Source organism: Micromys minutus (genome assembly GCF_963924665.1).
Source record: "Micromys minutus genome assembly, chromosome: 4".
Lineage (NCBI taxonomy): Eukaryota > Metazoa > Chordata > Mammalia > Rodentia > Muridae > Micromys > Micromys minutus.
Window position 1 is genome coordinate 23,118,864 of NC_137973.1, and position 22,568 is coordinate 23,141,431.

Here is a 22,568-nt window from a genome sequence, read left to right on the forward strand (position 1 = left end):
CCCCAAACTCCCTCCCGGTTCCCCGGCCCGGCCGCACGTCCCCTACGAAGCCGCCTCCGTCTGGGCGCTCGCCCGCCCGCCAGCCCGCTCGCCCCCACCATCACCCCGCGCGCTCGCGCACGCGCACGCCGCGCCCGGCGGCCCCCGGCGCTGTCATGGCGGCGAGGAGCAGCTTCAGTAGGCACAGGGGCAGTCCCGCGCGCCGTGGCCCGGCGATCTGTGGCAGTAGCCTCCTCGGCCACCGCAGCGGCACGAGCCGCGGCGTCTCCAGTGCCCGCAGTAGCTGCGTTTGCAAGGGCTGAGCGCAGGGGTGGGGCGGCCTAGGAAGCCGTGGAGTTCTAGGCAGCCGCGGGCTCCCGGGGAGCGGACTGGGGAAACTTGAAGGCTGCGACCAGGTGCCCTGACCTTTCTCTCCCCCGCCCCCTCCTCGCGCTCGCGCCCGCGCCCGGCCGGCCTTCCCGCCCCACACACACACCTCCCTTCCTCTCCTCTGCGCGGCTCAGGTGCCCCGGCGCGGTGCTGCACTCCTCCCCCTGGGCCGAGCGCTGAGAATCACCGCCCCCTTCCCCCGCCTTTTCCTGCCCTGGATCTCCGCCGCCACCTCGGTCTTGCTGCGCCCCGGGCCGGGGTGAGGACGGAGGAGGCCGGAGTCTCTGGGTGAGGAGAAACTTTGTACCTCAGTGGTCGCGGGGGTCCCCCCTCCTCCGCCGGCGACAGTCCCCCGCGGTGCACCTGCCCTGTGCCCACCACCTGCGTGGGGTGGAGGGAGGAGTGAACCTGCTCGCCGGCCGGAGGACCCGCCTTCGGCGGAACCGGCTCCGGAGCCCCGGGAGGAGCGGCCGGCTCGCCCTGGGGTGTCCTTAGTAACTTACTTGACAGACAGTAACTATTTCCCTCGCCTCCCTAAAAAAAAAAAAAAAAAAAAAAAAAAAAAAAAAAAAAAAAAAAATCCCACGACAGACCTACCCCATTTAACAAACGTTTAATCTTCCAATAGGGTTTGGCGTTGTTGTCAGCCTCCGGGAGAGAGATTGGACAAATATTCTCCAAGAGGAGGAGGGCGACGCCAAGGACTTTCCTGCTTTTTGGGGTTTCTCGTCAAGTTGGAGCTGAGACCCCTTTTTGGTTTCTAGCGTTTGCGTGTGTTGTGCCTCCTGTCTGTGCAGCGACTGCTGGCCCAGGGTGACTTCTCTGACTTGTCCTTTCTGGTGAACTAGTAATGGCTAGTGAAGACAATCGTGCCCCTTCCCGGCCACCAACAGGTGATGACGGGGGAGGTGGAGGGAAAGAAGAAACCCCTACGGACAGGGGTGCGCTGTCTCTGAAGCCCGGGCTCCCCATCAGGGGCATCAGAATGAAATTCGCCGTGCTCACCGGGTTGGTTGAAGTTGGAGAAGTGTCCAATAGGGATATTGTAGAAACTGTCTTTAACCTGGTAAGTAGATAAATATTTTATAAGCATATACTTTTCTCGGTGACTTGGGGAACAAGACGAAGCTGGGGTCATGTGCTTCACTCAAACTAATGGCTTTTTCCACGGATAGAAACAAAATTCTACTTGACCTAAATGAAGCAATTACTTGTATTTTAGTTTAAAGAGAATTATGCAAAATTTGACGGTGCTTCAGGTTTTGAATGAACAGATCACTTTTGTGCTAAGGGAGCAAGTGTTGATGTGGAAGTATATGTGTGTGTGGGTGGTGTGGTGGGTGGGTGTCCAGGTGCTAAGTGGAGAATGTGGATGTAACTTTTTTCCTCTTGGAATGTGTTTAAACCTTCATTTCTCTTTAATATTTTAGATGAGTGATTTTTTTATTTTTTATTTTTGGGACTTGGGAGCTAATGTAAGTCTTTGCCTAGGCTATATTTTGCTATAGTTAGCTTTAAACACAACCCATATTCATTGTGCTAATATAGGCTAACTTATTGCAAATTAATATTTTTTTTAAATTGGCTACTTTGGGTTTTAGAAATAACTAACCAAGGTTAAATTTTGGAGTTGGTTTAGGGTTATCTTGTGATAATTAATTGAATGACATTCTGAAAAGGGCCTGAGGCCGCCACAGTATGAGCTCAGTGCTTTTGTAAATTTGTGTTCATCAGTGAAACACACTTGGTCATTGGAAGTTGTTGATTATACTGCGGTGGGCAACGACTTATTTTAAGTGGATATGAGATATTTTTTTTCCCTCTCCATTCCAGTTTTAGAAATTACATTTAGTGGAGCCTTTAGACTTTAATTTTCTGTTGCTTATCAACTTAAAAGAATCACAGAGGAGTTTGGCTTTAAAATAATCTTCTCTCACTCAACTAGTGTTAGAAGATAATGCATGGTGTCAGATATAAACGTGAGATAGTTGAATAACTGTTTTATAGCCATCCTTTTTCCCTCTGTGTTTTCAAGGTTAGACTTGTTTTATTCCAGGCAGTTAATTATTTCCTTCATTAGGCCTTTACTGTTAGTCCAGTTATTTGGAATTCAGATTCTAGAATGACAAAATGGGTATAGGTGAAATTCACTTACTTTTGAAGCATAAAACTTTAACCCATATTTTATTTCTTTATTAGATATTGTATTGTGACTTTTGATATACATTGATAGACACATAATACACACATTTTAAAACTGTATTGTTGAAATGTAGATATTATTGAAATATATATATATATATATTTCATGTATATACACATATATACATATATATTTCATGCATATACATATATATACATATATATTTCATGTATATACATATACATAATATGACTAGTATAGTGAACTCTGGTGTTCATCATCCAGCTTTAATATTTTGGGGATCTTTTGTGTGTTTGAAACTTTCAACAGTGACTTTCAACAGATGAGACACAAATTTATCTATTTCTTTACCTCAAAACACTCATTTTTAAAATTTTAATTTTGGTTTCTCTTTCTGAACCTAATATACTTTGGATGGGGTACAGAACTCTTGTAGTGATGTAGTCCATACTTAGTTGTTTCTGTGTGAAAACACAATATTCTTTGGCAGGAAGATTCAGACTCTTCTATTCTTTATAGAGTGCTGTGTTGGGGTGGATAACCAAACAGGATCACTTGCCTTTTTGTCGGTATAGAAAATCTAAATTTTTTATTACTAGTTTGCTGAAGGGTGGTCCTGATGCAGAGTCTAAGGTTAGGACCGTCATAGTTGCATGCTTGCAGTGTAGAAGGTAAAGTCTGCCCTTTGTATGTCCTTTTCAGCAGCTGCCCCTCCTTGAGTAGAGTGGGCAGTGGCTGAGGGGACACGATGGCAGTCCTTTCGTCTGTCATCATTTAGAGTACCTCTTATGGGCTCTAAGAAAATCATGGGAATCAAGGTGTTGGTGGTCCAGCTAGTTCATCTCATTGTTACGTCTAATATTGCTGCACCTAATGTTTCTTAGTGGACGTAGTGTGAGTTGTCATTCTGCACCGAGGAAGAACATCAATTCTGTGCTAGGCAGTGGTCAGCCGGCCTTAACTCTTCTCCAGCTAATGTAACACATATGTGCCATTTCAAAGAGTAGGAAACCAAAATACTGAAAAGTTAGATGTATAGATAGCTGCAGTTTGGTTTTGAGGCTCAGTCTTCTCAGGAATGTCTGTCACATGAATTGGTGTGTAGTTGTCATCTCTAAGCAGGTATTTGTACCTTAGGCATTGCTGTCCTCAGGGCACAGCAGTCATTGGTCTTGATGAATATTCGTGGCTAACCCTCCACCAATGGATTGTATTCCTTTTTATCTAACTTTAAAAAGGCTTTTTACAACATTGCTTTTAAAAAAACCCTTGAGTAAATGCATTTTTTAGTTCACATCATTGGTTTCTCATTCAGTATGTGCAGAAAGTTGATCATTAACTTTTTTCTTGTATGTATGTATATATGTATGTATATGTATGTGTATGTGTGTGTGTGTATGTATTTGTGCACTAGTGTGTGTATGTGTGTAGGTTAGAGGTTGACGTCAGTGTTGTCCTCAGTTACTTTCCACCTTATTTACTTAACATATTTTCTTTATCGTTGTGTGAGCATGTGTATGTAAGTGCTGGTGTGCTCGCTAGGTACGGGTGTGGAGGTCAGAGGGCAGATTTTTGGGGGGCGGTCTTCTCCTTCCACTTCCGCTTCTCTTACTGTTGTCTGTACTGTGTAGTCGAGTTTAGCTGGCCCTTGTACTTTGGGGTGATTCTCTTTCTTTTGCCTCCTAGCTTGCTGAAGGAGTGTTGGGATTACAGAGATGAGTCAGGGCATCTGGCTTTTTGTAGATTCTAGGGATCGAAATCAGATTGTCAGCCAGTGCTTTTACCAGTTGAGCCATATGACGGACCCCATTTTTTTTTTTAAAGGACAGGGTTTTTCTGTGTAGACTAGGCTGTTCTCAAACTTAGAGATCTGCCTGTCTCTGCCTCCTGAGTGCTGAGATTAAAGGCTTGTACCAGCACTGCCTGGTGTGCACGCATGTAAGCATGTGTTCATCCATCCAACCCTCTGTCCATCTGTCCATCCATCCATCTGTTTATCCCTCTGACCATCCATTCATCCATCCATCCATCCATCCATCCATCCAAAGACTCTGTCCCTGTCTTTCTGTTTTTCTGTCTTAAGACAGGTTCTCATTATGTATACTTACTTGGTCTGGCTCTTTCTGTGTAGACCAGACTGGCAGAAAACTTGTTAGAATCCTCCTGCTTCTGCCTCCTACATGCTGGGATTATAGGTATGTACCTCTGCAAGTTATAACAAACTTTTTCTTGATGGTACACTGAATTAAAACTTCCAACATTGTGAAAAGTAGGAAGCAAGCAACAGAACATGAGACATATGTAAATCATGAAATTACAGCAGTGTAAGCCCTGTGAACCTTCATTTGTAGAGAGTTATTCTCTAATGGAGTTTTCATTAATAATATCAACTATGTTTTTGGGTGTTACCCTAGTTAGGGTTACTGTTGCTGTGATGAAATACCATGATCATAAGCAAGTTGTGGGGGAAAGGGTTTATTTGGCTTCCATATCACTGTTCTTCATTGAAGGAAGTCAAGACATGAACTCAAAGAAGGCAGGAACTTGGAGGCGGGAGATGATACAGGAGCCATGGAGGAGTGCTGCTGACTGTTTCACTCCCCATGGCTTGCTCAGGCTGCTTTCTTATGGACTCCAGAATCAGTTGTCCAGAGGTGGTACCACTCACAATGGTTTGGACCCTCCATCCATCATTAATTAAGAGGATGTCCTATAGGCTTGTCTATAGCCCAGTCTTATTGATGCATTTTCTCATTCGAGGCTCCCTCCTCTCCAATGACTCTAATCTGTGTTAAGTTGACATAAGAATACAGTATCATGACTTTTTCCAGTTTTTAGGCATATTAAAGTAGAAATACATGTGTTCTTTCTTCCCTGTTTTGAGAGATGATCTCTGTGTGTAGCCCAGGTTAGCCTTGTACTCCAGGGACACAAAGTGATCTTTCTGTCCAGCCTCCCCAGTAGCTAGGACTAAAAGGCACATACTACTGTACCCAGTTAAAACATGTTCTATGCCCACTTATTTATTTACTTTATTTTTACTGATTAAATATTTGTCACATTAAATAATAAGTTTCTAATATTAAAAAAAAACCAGCCTGTCTTCCAGAGTTGTCCAGATAGTAAGTGGTAGGGCAGGGCTGTACAGTTCCAGACATCTGGCTTTATAGAATGTTGCTTCCCAACTTTGCTCATATAGCTTGACCAACTTATTATAAATTCCTTTGAAAGTTATTGTCTCTCATAATTTCTTTTGCAAATCTGCTCTTCAGTTAAATTTTGATGAATAGGACACTGGTGTATCCTGGCATTTCAAAGTTCTCCACTTTAATATTTTTCATGTTGCAATTTAAAACCATTTTCTTTTGTCTTCAATTGTGTGTTTACTTATCAGATAGTAGATACAGAATGATTGATATTTTGGCGTCTTTCAGGAACTTGCTGTAGAGTTTAAGATTCTACTATTCATCTAAATATACTCAGTGGTATTTAATTGAATAATGTTTCTCTCTGGGGCTAATTCTCATGCTTATTTATTTATTATTTATGTTTTTATTTTTGAGATAGGATCTTGTATTAGTCAGGGTTCTCTAGTGTAACAGAGTGTGTGTATGGATTTATTAGAATAACTGTGGTCCAGCCAATCCAACAATGGTTGCTTGTAAATGGAAGGTCGAAGAATTTAGTAGTTGTGCAGTTCATGAGGCTGCATGTCTCAGCTAGTGTTCAGTGTGCCAGAATCATGAAAAAGTAGGTTCTAAGGTAATGGGAGGAATGGACTTACCAGTGAGATGGTGGCAAGCAGGCAAAGACAAAGGATTCCTTCTTCCATGTCTTTACATATAGGCTTCTAGTAGGACATGTGGCCCCAATGAGAGGTGGATTTTTCCATCACACACACACACACACACACACACACACACACACACACACACACACACACACCTGGATTAAAAGTGTGTTTTCCTACTTTAAATATCTGGATTAGAAGTAATTTTCCCACTTTAAGCAAAAATTCCTCAAGGGCGTGCCTGCCATTTTTGGGTTTTAGTTAATTCCAGATGTAGTCAAGTTGACAAATCCCCCTTCTTTTTGGTGGTTTTTGAGACAGGTTTCTCTTTGTAGTCCTGACTGTACTGGAACTTGCTATATAGAGCAGGCTGGCCTCAAATTTTTCAGAGATCCAGCTGCATCTGCCTCTTGAGTGCTGGGAATAAAGGTGTGTGCCACCACCACCCAGCTAGTTTGTTTATTTTATTATTATTATTATTGACAATATTCCTATGTAATATGTAGCCAGACTGAGCTAGAACTTGCTGTGTAGTCTAGGCTAGTTAGGCTAGTTTTGACTTTGAGATTTTTCTACTTCATTTTCCTAAGTACTGGGATTACAGATATATAACACCACCATCATGTATAGCCTCTGATTTTTAATTTAAATGTTACAGCTTGAAAAATGGAATATTATATTTTATTATTTGTTTTGTAACAATTAACTTATGTTCTGAAAGATAGAGGAGCTAGGTATTAAATAAATGTTTTTATTGATGGTATAGAATAACCTTTGTTTGCTTCGAGGGCAACAGCCATTCTAGTTGATTGCTGTCTTGCTGTAATATAGTCTCAGTGGTGTTGCACATCTTAGTTTTTGGAGGGAAAAACTAGAAATCTAGTTTTTAAAAAAATCCTTTACAAATAAAAATAACACTTGAAAATTTTATGTGGACTGTATAAATCCATAGCTGGTTACTTTTCAAACTCTTAAATGAACTTTAGTATAAAGATAACTCACCCATTGGGTTTTTATTAGTCATACCAGTATCTAGATTGCTTCCTACAGAATGCCTGAACCTATACATTTATGGATTAGGAGTAATCTAATCTAGAAACATTCTTGTTGGTTATCTTTTTGTGATTGGTATTAGTGGTAGATATCTCAACTGTAGCTGGGTACAGGACTTTAATTCCAACACCGGTGAGGTGGGGGTAAGCAGGTCTGAGTTCCAGGCCAGTCTGTTAACCAGAGAAAGTTCCAGGTTAGCCAGGGACTAAGACACAGAGACACAGGGGCACAGAGAAACCCTGTCTCAATAACTTGATAAAACCAAAAAGATACAAAAGAAAAAACCCAGCAAACCTCTACTCAGTTGCTTTGAGCACAATAAAAAGGATTTATGGACTTCCTTATCTGGAGTCCAAAGGTAAGGTGAGACTTCAAGTAACAGTTTCAGTCTGTTTCTCCTTTGCTTTTCCTGATTTTAGCTTCAGTTTGGTATATTCCTCTCAAGTTGTAGTACAGTTGCCAGACAGGACAGTGGGACACGTCTTTTGGTGGAGTGTCTGTGTCTTTAATGTTCTGGGCTAATTGGACCATTGACCAGTGAAATATTTTGATGAAATTAATCAGTATATTAATTTCATTTACATAATTTAGTTATTTTAAGTCTATTTATAGAGTTGTGCAGACATTAGTATATTTTAATTTTATCATCTAATTTTGGAATATTTATATTCTGTGCTCAAGACATTAAGATGGTTTCCCTCTTCCCTCTTTTAATTATCCTCTGACCGATTTTGAATTAACTTTTACAGGATGTGATTTTTTTTTTTAAACTTGGTTATCTGATTGCCTCTTTGCCATTTGTAAAAAAGCTGTTCATAGTACTGTTCTGTTTTGGTGCCTTTGCTGAAACTCAGATGACTATAAGCGTAAATATCTGTCTTGACTATTTTCATTACAGATTTTGTGTGTCTATGTGTGTGTTCATGTGCATGCAGATGCATGTCTGTATACTTGTATATGTGTGTATGCATGTCAGAAATTGAGGATTGCATATCAATTGCTGTCCCCACCTTCTGATGTTTTTATTTTTACCTCCTGAGTACTGGGACTAAAGGTGTCTACCACTATGCCTAGCTAGCAAGCATGGCTTTTGGTAGGGAGTGGTGAATCTGTAGCTTATTTTGAGTAATATGGGTTCAGTACATGACCATAGAACATTTCTCCATTTATTTAACTCTTCTTTAACTTAGTGATTTTTTTTGGATGTTATGTGTGGTGAGCATGTATCATGTATGTTCGAATGTACAGTGTGAAGTCTGGAACTTGATAAGGGCAGTCTTTGTTTTTTATCTTATTCATTGAGGTAGGGGTCTCACTCAGAACCCAGAGCTCACCTATTGCCTAGTCTAACGAGCCAGCTTGCTACAGAGTTCTTGTCTCTGTCTTCTAAGCCAGGGAGAGTTGAAATGACACATGGACGGTCACTTTGCCATTGGCCATTATGTTGGTTCTCAGAAGGCAGTTAATCCACTGAGCTGCCTATTCTTTTAGCAATTTTCAGCTGTATGTATATATGTATGTATGTATGTATGTATATATGTATGTATGTATATATGTATGTATTTATGTATGTATGTATTTATTTATTTATTTTAAATTTGTAATTGTCCTACCTCAGCACCTTGGACTCTGGGGTCATAGATGTACTACCGTGCCCAGTTTGCAGATATTTTTGGGCATTCAGAATTCTGCAAAGAAGATTAAATGGTTTAAAGCGTGTGAACATTTGTGTGACTCGTGAGTAAATTTAGATGGATTGCTAATGTTGATAAAAGTGAAATGGCAGATAGGTGAGCTTTTAAAAACTTAATAATTTTCTAGATATTTGTTTGATAGTTTAAGCATTTATAATTATGCAATCTTGTTCTTACTTAAATTGTTTTATTTTAAACTGAGAAATAGTTTGATAATTAAAAATGGATTTTTTTCTGATTAAGGGTTAACAAAAAGGTAACTATTTTGTTTCTCTTATTGATTTAGATGACTGTTTCAGTATATTTAAGTTTTATAAATATCTTTTTAGTATACATTGTTTTTTTGGTCTGTCTCACATAGTCTAGCCTGGCCTTAAAGTCATTATAGTTTTGTGTATTTGAAATTAAAGTGTCCAAACACAGTTTTGTCTTCATAATATATAGAGAGGGCAGTGGTTTTCAACCTTTCTAATGCAATGACCCGTTAATACAGTTCCTCATGTTGTGGTGACCTCCCAACCATAACATTATTTTCACTTTTACTTCATAACTATAATTTTGCTACTGTTATGAATCGTAATATAAATATCTATGTTATCTGATGGTCTTAGGTGATCTCTATGAAAGTGTCATTTAACATTAAAGGAGCCACTGCCACCACAGTTTGAGAACTGCTGTTATAGGGAAACCATAAATTATTTTGGCTTTGTCACTCTAGAAATTGTCATAATGCTTAGCACTCTCAAAAGTGTTTGCTAAAGCTGTGCATAGTGGCATGCCTCTTAGTACCTTTTTACTTAGGAACTTAAGGCCTGATGATTTTGATCCCTTGGGCCTAGAAATTGGAGCCATCCTGGACAACAAATTTTGCCTTAAAAAAAAAAAAACTTGGCTAAATATAAATGTCTTAATCTTTTTAAAAAAATAAATTGTAACTATTAGAAAGTCTAGTTCTTATTTTTTTTTTTATACAAAGGCTATTCCATGTAAATAAACCTTGAGGGATATTTTTTTTCTTTTATATTTCATTTAAAAGATGTCCCTCCCTTACTCTCTCCTGTCTTTCTCTGCCCTTCTCCCTACTTAACCTCCATTCTCCTTGTCCATTTGTTTCTTCCTTCATGTGGGATCCTGTTCTTTATGGCTAGGCAAGCAGTGCACCAGTGAGTTTTACCACATCCCTTAATTTTCTTTTTTCTTTTTAAAACAGGCTCTTATATATAGCCCAGGCAGGCCTTGAACCCACAGTTTTCCAGCCTCACCTTCATTGGCACTAGTATTATGGGCTTGCACCATCATATAGCTCAGCTTTGTTTCTGTGTGTCTGTGTATAGACCTATATGTGAGTTTGTTGCACATGTGCACACGGATGCTGGAAGTTGACAACAGATGTCTTCCTCAAGTATGTTTTTTTTTATTTTTTTGAAACAGAGTCTGTCACTGAACCTAGAGATCCCCGATTCAGCCAGACTGGCTAGCCAGTAAACTCAGGTTTTCCCTGTTTCTACACTCACTTGCATTGGGGTTATAAGGTCATGCTATTCTGGCTCTTTTGCCTAGGTACTAGTAACTCATCCTTTACTAGTTTTGTTTGTTTATTTATTTATGCGTTTTAATTGGTTTTTGTATGTGTGTACTGTGTAGATTTACAAGTATGTATGTGCGCTTGTTTCTGAGAGTGTGTGGTGGCTGATGTTGACATCAGGTTTGTTTTTCTATGTCTTTCTGTGCTAATTTTTGAGACAAGGGCTCTTACTGGACCTGAAACGTGGCACTTCAGCCACATGGGCTGGCCAGCAAGCCTGGTATCTGCTTGTCCTCTCTTCCTGCTTCTGGTGCTGGGGTTAGGGCTGTGTACTGGTATACCCAGCTTTTGCATGAGTGCTGGAGATCCAGACTCAGTTTCCTTTACTTGTGCAGAAAGTAGTTGACCAACTAACTTCACAGCTGTGGTTGTCATCATACAACCTTGAGTTCCCTCAGCCTGCTTTTTGCATCTAAAAGAACATTGTCATGAATTTACCTGTCAAAAACTTTGTTTTAGATTTATTTATTTTGTGTATATAAATGTTTTTGCCTTCAGGTATGTTTGTATACTGTGTACATACCTGGTAGCTGTGAAGCTCAGAAGGCAGTGTCAGTTCATCTCGAATTGAAGTTAGGGATCATTGTGAGCCATGGGCTGTTGGGACTTGAACCTAGCTCCTCTGCAAGAGAACAAGTGCTCTAAACTGCTGAGGTATTTCTACAGACCCTCATGAATTTCATTTAAAAATAGTCCCATAACCTGCTTTTTTTTTTTTTTTTTTGGTTGTGTTTGAAATTGAACCCAGAGCCTCTTAATACATTGGTAAGTATTTCCTCACTGAGCTCTCTCTCCAGCCCTTCTGTTTCTGTTTTGATACAGAGTCTTCCTAAATTGCCCAGACTGATTCTCATGCCTCAGCCTCCACCTCCAAAGTAGCTGGGATTACTTTGTGAGCAAAGATTACAGGTGTACACCATATGATAACCTGCTGTTATAGTTTTTTCCCCCTCTTTTTACATTAGTAGTCTTTTATTGCCTCTCAAAAAACATTGTCAGTCATAGTTACCATTGTATTACTGTGAAAAGATACCATAACCATGGAATCTCATAAAAGGAAGCATTTAATTGAGGACTTATGTGCAGTTTCAGAGGCCATCATGACATGTCTATGGCCATTATGACAGGAAGCAGACAGGCATGGCTGGAGCAGTAGTTGAGAGCTTTACATCCTGATCCACAGGCAACAAGGAGAGACCAAGTGACCTCAGAAGCCAGTTTCACACCTTCTCCAAGTCTACACCTCTTAATCCTTCCCAAATAGTTCATTAACTGAGGACTAAACTTGTAAATATGAGGACCATTTTCATTCAACCACCATACTAGTCTCGTACCTGAATGTTGATTCTAGTGATTCTAGATTTAAATGTGATTAAATACAATCAGGTTGTACAGGGTAGAGGTCAGTTGGATGACAGATACTTAAATAGGTAGATAGGAGTGAGCTCTAGAGTTTAGGGTGACTGTAGTTCATAATAATTTATTATGTACTTAATAAAGAGCTTGAGGAAGACTTTGAAAAATGATAGATAGCTAGGCATGGTGCTTCATGCCTTTAATCCCAGGTGAATTTCTGTGAGTTTGAGGTCAGCTCTGTTTATACAGCAAGGTCCACAACAGCCAAAGCTGCAGAAACCCTGTCTAAAACCAGATAAAACCAAGCAGCCAATCAACCAGACCACACCACACCACACCACACCACACCAGACGAGACCAAACCAGACCAAACCAGACCAAACCAGACCAAACAAAACTTGAGATGGAGATTTTTTTTAAAGATTTATTTTATTTATTTCATATGAATACACTGTAGCTGTCTTCAGACACACCAGAAGGGGGTATCAGATCTTATCACAGATGGTTGTGAGCCACCATGTGGTTGTTGGGAATTGAACTCAGGATTTTTGGAAGAGCAGTCAGTGCTCTTAACTGCTGAGCCATCTCTCCAGCTGAGATGGAGATGTTTTGAACCATGGTTTGATGCTTGAACTTTGCATATTCATATTGAATAGTTACATTGTGCCCCATAAATATGTAGTATTCAGTTTTATAATTAAAAACTACATGTAAAAAGGTTAAATGGCTTTGGGGACAGAGCCCAGTACTGAGAATATGCTAATAAGCAAGCATTCTATCATTGAAATGTACCTCAATTCCTGAGTTACTAGTATTTATTTTGAAATATTGTATTCAGTATGTATGAGTGTCTTTGTAGTATATATGTGTGCTCACCGCATACATGCCAGGTGTCCACAAAGGTCAGAAGAGGGTATTGAATCCCCTGGGACTGGAGTTATGGATGATTGTAAGATATCATATGGGTGCTAAGTCTCCTGAAAGCAATAAGTACTGTTAACCACTGAGCCATCTCATCAGCTACCACAGATTTATTTTTAACTGATTTAATAAAAGATTTATTTTAGATGAAAAAAATTGTGTGTATGCATCTTTCTTGATTCTTTGAAAGGTTTAATTGGGTTTATCCAGAATTGACTTCTGTGATTGAAATGTACTCTCCTGAAGCAGAGCATTCCTTACTTTTTAGGAAGTTAGATACCGAGTGACTTCTAGGATTTTGTGACTGTGGCGTTTGAGTTTTTTGTCTCTGCTGCCTTTTGGTGTTTCCATTTGGCTGTCAGGCTTCTCTTGACCAGATGTATCCCATCAATCTCTTGGTAGTTTATGTTTTATGAAACCCAGGTTTTAGAGACTAATAGGGGCTGGTACTTTTTTCTACTCTTTGTCCCCTACTCCACCCTCGGGTCTATTTCTGTCTCTCTCTCTCTAAATCTCTCTTTCTGGGTATTTGGAGTCTCTCTTATTCCTAGGATTAGAGACATGCGTTACCATGTATGGCTGTGAGTGTGTGTCTGTACTGAACTGGGAGAGAATACAGGATTTCTTAGCTTGTTTTATTTTTGTTGAGATAGGATACTGTGTAGCTCAGACTGCATTCCAACTTCTTTTGTAATCAGGGATGCCCTTGAACTCTTCCTGATTCCTCTATCTTCCTTCTATTTCACAAGTTCTAGGATTGCTGGATGTTCTCTTGTCTAAAGAGATCTTTGTTCAATGCATAGTGACTTCATTGGTATGACACTTATAAACTACACTGAGACTCATAAAGCTATAAGAATTTAGAGTAATTTTACCTCTGATGAGATATTTGGTTTTTTTTTCCCTACTGAAAAAATACCTCTTATGAAGCAATATATGTACTAAATCTTATAGTTTTTATGTTCTTTGAGTTTTGGTACTTTAAATAGTATCTCAGCTTTTAAAATATATGTGTATATATATTGCATATATATGTGTCTATACATATATATGTGTACATATACATACATATAATATTGAAGCACAAATCATTTTTAACTTGCTGACTTAATGTTAATTTCCAAAAAATTAAACAATATTTATAATATGATAATCAATTTAAAATGTGATGTCAGTATAATTTTTAAAACAAAGCAGGACCTACTTTAAAACTGTTCATTAGTGTTTAAAATGTTGAAGGGCCTGGGGATAGTGGTAGTTCCATCATTTAGGGGCAGAGGCAGAGGCAGAAACAGAGACAGGGAGGTCACTACAAGTTCAAGGCTCTTGGTTCTTCTTAGCATAGTTTGAGGTCCAAGGCCAAGCTTTTATGTTCTACATAGTAACATTCCTGGCTAGACAGGGCTTCAGAAGCAAGACCTTGACACAGTACACAGAAAGAAGCATAGAACAACAAAAGAAGAAAAAATTATTAGTGAAGATGATACAAAACTATTTAGAAAATATTATTGGTATTATCACCTACTCATTTCTTAGATTACTATGAAATTAATATTCAAATAGACAGAAAACCCAAGGACTTCAGAATAAATTTCCTTATACTTGGTGGCTTTTATTTCATCGGTGGTCATTGCTTATTGCCAGAGTTACAAAGGGAGTGGTTTTGTAAGCTGAGTAAGCTTACGACGGACAAGTGCTTCTCAATTGTGGATCTTGGGGTGGCTGGTGTGCTTTTAAATTGCAGTTGATCCTATGTTGTTAAGATAGTTAAGATTTTTTGAGGCTTACTGTGTGCTATCTATTTGGCACATGCATTATTCTACTTTATTTCTTGCAGTTTTTATAACAATATGTTACTGGTATGATATGCCATTGGTGTTTCTACTGTAATGCCTATATTTTACGTGACTGAACTAAAATATCAAAACTTTTGGGGCACAGCACAGTACTGGTCCACTGCATTGTATTGATACAAAATACCAATGGTTCTCAGAAATCATCCTAATGCGTCTACCAGTGGGATTTCACCTTGGTGTTAGTTACTTTTGTGGTGTTAATTGTGGAGCTTATACTTCGAGATGCTGGCTTGCCATTCAGTCTTTTGCTTCAGTGAGCATTAAAAACAAAACAACCACAACAAAACAAAATAAAAAAAAAAAAAAAAACAATTCTGAAAACTTGATCAAAGGTGTAGATTTCTGCATTAATTATTAATTAATTGTTTAATACAACAAAGGGATATTTTACAATTTCTTCACTGGCTATAGCTAGACAACCACTTAATGTACTGGGAAAAGCAAAGTGATTTTTGAAGTCATTAAGCAGGCACTGCTTGCATGTTTCTACGTTTCTCTTTTCTTAAGGCTTTTCTGTGAATTTTGTTAGGAGTTGCATTCCCATTATTCTCTTTATTTTAGATAGAACATACATAGCTCAGGCTGGTGGTGAAGTCACAGTGTAGCTGAGGAACACTTTGAACTTCTTATCCTCCTGACTTCACAGTAGTCATCACTCCAAGCTATATTCTGTTCTTTATTCTGTAGGATGCAATTTTAATCAAAGTTCCAAGCTTATTTTAATATTCACTTTATAAGCAATAAAACTGACTTAAAGCAAATTTAACTTACTTAGTCAGTGTTCATTAGCTGTGAAAAGACACCATGAACACAAGTCTTACAAGGAAAACATTTAATTGCAGCTTGCTTTTATTCTTGGAGGGTTAGTCTATTGTCCTCATGACTGGATACATGGCAGGCAGACATTGTGCTGGAGAAGTAGCTGAGAGTTCTACATCTAGATCTGCAAGCAAGAGGGAGAGGGAGGGGGTGGGGGAGGGGCAGGGAGAGGGGGAGGGAACACATACCATTGGGTCTCTCTTGGGCTTCTGAAACCCCAAAGTCCATCCCAAGTGACACACTTTTTCCAACAGTGCCATACCTACTCTAATAAGGCCATACCTTCTAATCCGTCTCAAGTATTGCCACTTTCTGAATTCTAAAAACTGAGCCTTTGGGGACATTCTTATTCAGCTGTCACACTAGTCAAGTAGAGTTTTTGAGATTCTAATTAATTAAAGAAATGGAAAGCCTGGGCTCTAAGCCACTGAGCTGCTGATGGGCCATGATGTTAGATGGCGGCTGAGCCATGCCCTCAGTTACGTAACTGAGTTCTGTAACTCATCCTGGAAAGGTAGCTGGCTTGTTTAACGTATCTAGTGTAGATGTGTTTGCCTGAGATATCAGTGGTTTTTACTTTTGGTTTGCTTTTGTAAAAAACTTAAAAATGTGTGTTAAGAAAGCTGTGGTTTTTGTAAATACAGTACTTCAATTGAGTGGACTCAGTAACATAGTTCATTATTGTTCAGTGCACTGTACTTTCTTTTATTTTTACACTTAGGATTTAGTTAGAGGCCTGAAGAGATAGTCCAGCGTTCTTATTCTTCCAGAGAATCCTTAATTCTCAGTACCCATGTACAACTGCCTGTAACTCAAATTCCAGGAGAGCTGACACCCCGTTCTTCTCTCCAAGGGCACCACACATGAACATAGGCAAAACACCTGCACAGATTAGCAAAGAAAAAAGATCTAACTTCCAATATAGAAATGACCTTATACATTGATTATGTACGTCTGGAATTTGAGCTGAGGTATATACAGATCAGAGGTAAAGCCTAGCACTTTGAGGACCTGAGTCTGATTTTGACCACCACAGGAAGCAAAAGAAAAAAAACCTAATCACTTTTGTTACTTCATATGTTGGTCATGTTGAGCACATTAGTAGAAAACGATGCTTATTTTTTAGTTGTAAAAGACAAGTCTGGTGTCATCTTTAGTGTTGAAAGCTCTATCATGGGTCTTTATGATTCAAATGACTTTTTTCAGAAGTTGATTTACTTTTTTTTCCCCTCTAAGTCAGGCTTTCTCTGTTCAGCTCTAGCTGCCCTGTAAGATTTAATTCTATGATAGATTTATTCAATAAATTTATACCCATTCAAAATTTTGGGGCAAGATTGTTCTTACAAGATAGGGTGTGAATTTAATCAGGGTTCAACACTTAAATGTTCAGGTAATTGAAGAAGCCAAAGAACTAAATGTGAAAACGATTTTAAAGTAGAATGTTTATGTTTTCCTATTTGACTATATTTTTATGTTTTAATAATTTGATAGCACTTTTTTTTTCACCAAACAAGTAAACATTTCCGTTCAATGTACCTTTAGGTGCAGGGGGTAAAGCAGTGAGTCAGGTAGGTATGGCCTTGTCTTTATGGAGCTGATAGCATAAATCATTTACCTTCCAGGTAACCCATTTATTTTTTGCAAAACAAAACATAACATGGAAATAGTCAAAGTTTTCTTGGTGTGTATAGATTAGACATAATGATTTTTAAATACCAAAAATCGCCACAAGGCTGTTTTTCTAGCTCTTGAGTTACTAATGATTTAAGGTCTAGGTGTGCTCCTCTCTGAGTGGGTGCTACACACTTGTTGCCAGGTAACCCATTCCTTCAACCTGTATCCTCCAGTTTTTGATTTGATTTTTTTTCTTACCTCGTTATTATCTTTTGTATGTGGTTGGACTTGAACCTGGGGTCTAGTGTAAGCTAAGCAAGTGCTATAAAACACCTGTTATCTGAACCCACAATGTGTTTTTTAACAAATCATAATTTACAAATATATCTAGTTGTTATTCCTGCCTTTAGAGTTTCTTAGAAAACAGAAGACTATATTTTTGTGAGTTTTAGCCTAGGGACTACACTGAACACTGAAAAGATGCTGTTTCTCATAGATCTTAAGTTAGGATTTTTTCCCTTTAGCTAAGTTGCTGTGATGGATACTCGGTGCCAGTGTGTAAGTTCAAGCAGCATTGGGTTCTAATTGTTTTAGTCCACATGGAAGGATTTCTAGTGCATTTTTTCTACTTTTAAACTTGGTGCTCTTTTTGCAATATTGAGTATAGTGATTTATTTAGACATTTCTGCGTTAACTTTGGGTCATTAATTTGAATTTGCTGTGTGGAAATATTGTGAACAATGTTGAATATTCAGTCATCTTTTCCATCTTGTGTATTTTTGGTGCCATGATATTAGTTTGGGTACTTCTTCTTCTTTTTTTTTTTTTTTTGCACGTACATTAAAAATACTGCTTTAACCCCTATTCTGTCTTTTTGAGTCCATTTCTTTCAAATAACCTTATATAGATGCTTATCAAAAGTGAAGATCCGACCACTGATGACTTAGTTTCTAAAATTCTCTTCTGGGTAAAGGCCAAGTTCTGTACCCCACTCCCCTTTCCTTCCTTCCTTCCTTCCTTCCTTCCTTCCTTTCTTCCTTCCTTCCTTCCATCCTTCCATCCTTTCTTCTTTCTTCTCTGAGACAGCCTCACTTCATAGTGAGGAACTTGCTATGTTGTCTATGCTTGCTCCTTTTTTATGAAATATAAAAAAAATTATGACTGAATGGGCTTAGAGCAGTGGTTCTCAGCCTTCCTAATGCTGCAACCCTTGAGTTCAGTCTCTCATGTGTGGTGACCCCACCTGTAAAATTATTTTTCTTGCTACTTCATAACTGTAATTTTGCTGCTATTATGAATCATCATGTAAATATTTGACATGCAAGATATTTGGCATTTGACCTCTGTAAAAGGGTCTTTCAACATCAAAGGGTTCATGACCCACAGGTTGAGAACCACTGGCTTACAGGGTAGCTCTATTGTACTTTTGGCTTCCAGTTTGATTAATGGTATAAAACAAAATGAGAAACATGAGTTCATGTTCTGTGGGTTTTAATTTATGAATATGGCTTGAGATGTGAGTTTAAAATGGGTTCCTCCTGTCTAGACTGGAGTTTGCTCTGTTGTGCTTCAGGCTGGTACCACCCTTGAAACGGAAGTTTCAGTTTGAGTGGCTCTAGATTGCACAGGTGGATTCTGTCCTCGGGTTGGCCTGAGAGCCAGTGTAGCAGATGCTTCCCATGCCAGGCCTGCTCGCCCACTGAGTGTTGCCTTTCAGAGGCTCATCTTGCCTGGGTCCTCTTTTCTCTCAGCAGCCTGCTCTGAAGCACTGGGGGTTGGTAGCCCAGAGCAGCTGCTGTCTTCAGTGCTCCCCACAGCGGCACTGTCGTTTCATACCTTTAGTTCAATCACGTCTGGTTTTCTCTGAAATTTAGCATTTCGAATTATAAACCAGGAACATTTTTATGCGTGTTTAGTGACTGTATTGGCAGGATGGATCTTCTTTTTCTAGTTTTCTATGTTTGATTCTTTCATTCATTTTATTATGGTTTCTGTTTAGATGTCCCCTTTATTAAAGAATAATTCATTACTACTAAAACACTTTCTTTTATTCTTGTCACTCATTGTCCTGGTGTATTTTTCTTAGCATGACCGCATCAGGAATATTATCTGTTGTGTCTTCAGTGTTAGAACATAATCTTCATGAGAATAGGGGCTATCTTTTGTGTTTGCTATTTCATTGTAGACTCCTAAAAAGAGTATCTGACCATAGTATGTGTTCAATCAGCACACAAATGAATAAATGTGCTAAATACTCTAAATATTTACTCATATCTACTCTCACCTATAGTTAACAACTCCCACGCACTCCATCTTGTGCCACAGAAACCCTTTACTAGAATGTTGCACTCCCTGCCTTAGATTATTAATTTAATCTTCGTAACTCTAGGTGGCAGTGGTGGTGGTGGTGTTGGTGGAGGTGGTGTTGGTGTTGGTGTTGGTGGTGGTGGTGGTGGTGGTGGTGTTGGTGTTGGTGGTGGTGTTGGTGGTGGTGTTGGTGGTGGTGGTGGTGGTGGTAGTGTGTGTGTTCAAAGGCCAAAGGACAACCTTGCACATTGTTACTAAGGTGTTGTCTACTTTGTTTTGAGGAAGGGTCTCTTACTGGCCTAGAGCTTATTGATTATTCTATGCTTGCCATGGATCGAGTATGACCCAGAACGAATGATTTTGCCTATATTCCTTATCAGTCAATCCCACTCAATTTCTTTCTCAAGGTCTCATTTTTCCCAGCCTAGCCTTGAACTTGCCACGTAACTGAGGATGACTTGACCTTCTTACCCTCCTGCTTGTGCCTCTAAGATTTAGTTGTATATCACCACACCTAGTTTGTTGCTGGTGATCAAACATAGATCAAACATTAGTACATCTAGGCAAGCAAACTACTAAGTCTTGCTTCTTTGTCTCCTCAAATGGCTTTGGATTTAAAGTTGTTCCACGTGGGATTAGACATAGGGTTTGGCCATGCATGTTTGAGATAGGAACCGTAATCTATGCTGCAGATTTGTGTTTGACATTATGGATACTTTTCAATAAGATGCGTGAAATTTGTTTGTTGAGTGCATTTGTGTCACCTTGTGATTTATATGGATACTCTGTAAATAGCTTATCTTTAGTGACACTACAGATAGCTACACAGATTTCTCAGTACTTCACTGTAACCCCAGTTTGGGGAAAGATTTGGTGTGTTTTTATTTTAGTTCCTGTCATTATTGGAATTCTGGATAAAATACTCTTTCAACTATAAATTATAGCCTATCACAGTGCCTTGGCCTGCAAATCAAATGGACCTGTTGCATACTTTATGTTCTTAATTTGTCTGGAAGTACTATGTAATTAATTCTGGATAAAAACAAAACAAAACAAAACATAACATAAAAACAATCCTTTCCATATAAGTATGACAATGTAAAAACCTGCTATAGACCAAAATTTGAAGGATAATTTTGCCTGAGGAAAGTCAAATTTTAACTAATGTGCTTTCATTTGGCCTCTCTGCTCTCTGCCCGGACAGTGTATATTGTTGGTTGGTTGTTCTTCCTCCTTCTGCTCCTCTATCTCCTCCTCCTCTTCCTATTATAGACCCAGGTGGAAATTTCCACGAAGATTCTTTCTCCTTGTCTTCCCTGGGGCAGGGAGAAGTGGTCCCCTGGGCTGCCCGTGTTTTTCCTTGAAATTTATATTCTATTCTTTTGGAACTGGAAGCTTCCTTTTTCTTCTAGCCTGTAAAATCCCTCTTTTCAGGTTTCAGAAGGTGGGTGGGGTAGGTTTCAGTTTTGCTTTCCTGATATTTTTGCTGCCTTCAGTGGAACGAGGAAAGGTTACCCCGTGGTTGGTGATCTTCACTGATTGGTTTGGAAGACTTGCTTTACCGTCTACCCTTCTCATTTATATCATCACTTATTAATTTTACCAGATCTACCCATATTTTACTTCATATCATGTTCTAGCATCTTTTGATAGTTTAAGGAGTAAGGGTAGAGTGAACTTGGCAGTGTGGCTTATATGCAAAGTGCTCTGACCTTACAGGTGCTCCCCAATCCCCAAAGACTTAAACAGAAGAGGCAGGAGGTTTGCTGAATTCATAGAACCTTACTTCTATATACATGTTTTATATGTATATACATTGATTACTTAGCATTGTCTCAACCATGAATAATACCCAAGATTAGAAAGTAAAATAGAAAATTACAGTTATTGCTGGTAGTCTGTAACTATTTACTTAAAGCATAGCTTTGCAAAGAACTTTCTTCTCTGTTAAGTTTAATACATATCTGGTAAAAGGATGTTAAGCTTATGAGAAAAAAAATTCAATCAAAGCTTGAAAACTCTGTTAAAGAATTTTTAAAAACATTAAAGTGTAATCTGCCAAAGTGTAGTAAAATTGACCTGATTTGAGTGGAGGCTATGAGTAAGTAAAACACATCTGCTTTACAAAGCCATATGGATTGTATTTGACTTATCGATCAACTGTTAACTGTTTTATTATTAGCTGCCATGTGCATGAATTAAAATTTTTTTGTGCAATATTTTGTTTGCTAGTTAATTTTTTTGAAAAGATTTATTATAAATATGTGAGTACATTGTCACTGTCTTCAGACACACCAGAAGAGGGATCTCATTACAGATGGTTGTGAGCCACCATGTGGTTGCTGGGAATTGAACTCAGGACCTCTGGAAGAGCAGTCAGTGCTCTTAAGTGCTAAGCCATTTCTTTAGCTTGCTAGTTAAAAAACTTGGATTTGGATATAGTACTTGTAACTAGTGATAGTAAATATGAAGAATACTCCCCCCTTTTTTAAGTTTTTTTTTTTTTTTTTTTTTTTTTTGAGACAGGGTCTCATTATGTAGCTCTGACTCTCTTGTAACTCAATATGTGGGACAGGCTGGCCTTGAACTCACAGAAATTAGCCCGTTTCTGTCTTCCAAGTACTGTGTTTAAAAGTGTGTTATCATGTGTGATTGGAATATTTCCTTTTATATTTTACATTTTTTATTTAAAATGTATATTTATTTTAATTTATTATGTTATTATACATTATAACATGTTATTTAATATGTATGTATAATTATATAACTAAACATAATATAAAACATTAATTGTATTTATAATATGCAATTATGTAACATAATTGATTCAATTATATTTAACAATTATAATTTAAATTATTGTACTCTGTGTGTATACACATTCCATTCTGTCCTTGTGGCTGTAAGGGGACTTTAGGAGTTGATTCTTGCCTTCCACTGAGAGCTGCAGACTGTCACAGCAGGGGCTTGTACCTGCTGAGCCAGTTGGGTAACCCCTTTTATATCTCTTATCTTCTAATGAATTTAAGTTGGCTGAGTT

At 38.7% G+C, this 22,568-nt stretch overlaps 1 protein-coding gene across 2 annotated transcripts in view; it reads left to right on the plus strand.

The window, feature by feature from the left end:
• The first annotated feature begins 531 nt into the window (after positions 1 to 531).
• Positions 532 to 22,568, plus strand: part of LRBA (LPS responsive beige-like anchor protein) — a 533,667-nt gene continuing 511,630 nt past the window's right edge. For both annotated transcript variants that reach the window (XM_080915741.1, XM_080915742.1), the window contains exons 1-2: positions 532 to 657; positions 998 to 1,435. In XM_080915741.1, coding sequence (XP_080771867.1) covers positions 1,220 to 1,435 — 216 coding nt within the window. In that variant the 5' untranslated portion in view covers positions 532 to 657; positions 998 to 1,219. The remainder of the gene's footprint in view (positions 658 to 997; positions 1,436 to 22,568) is intronic.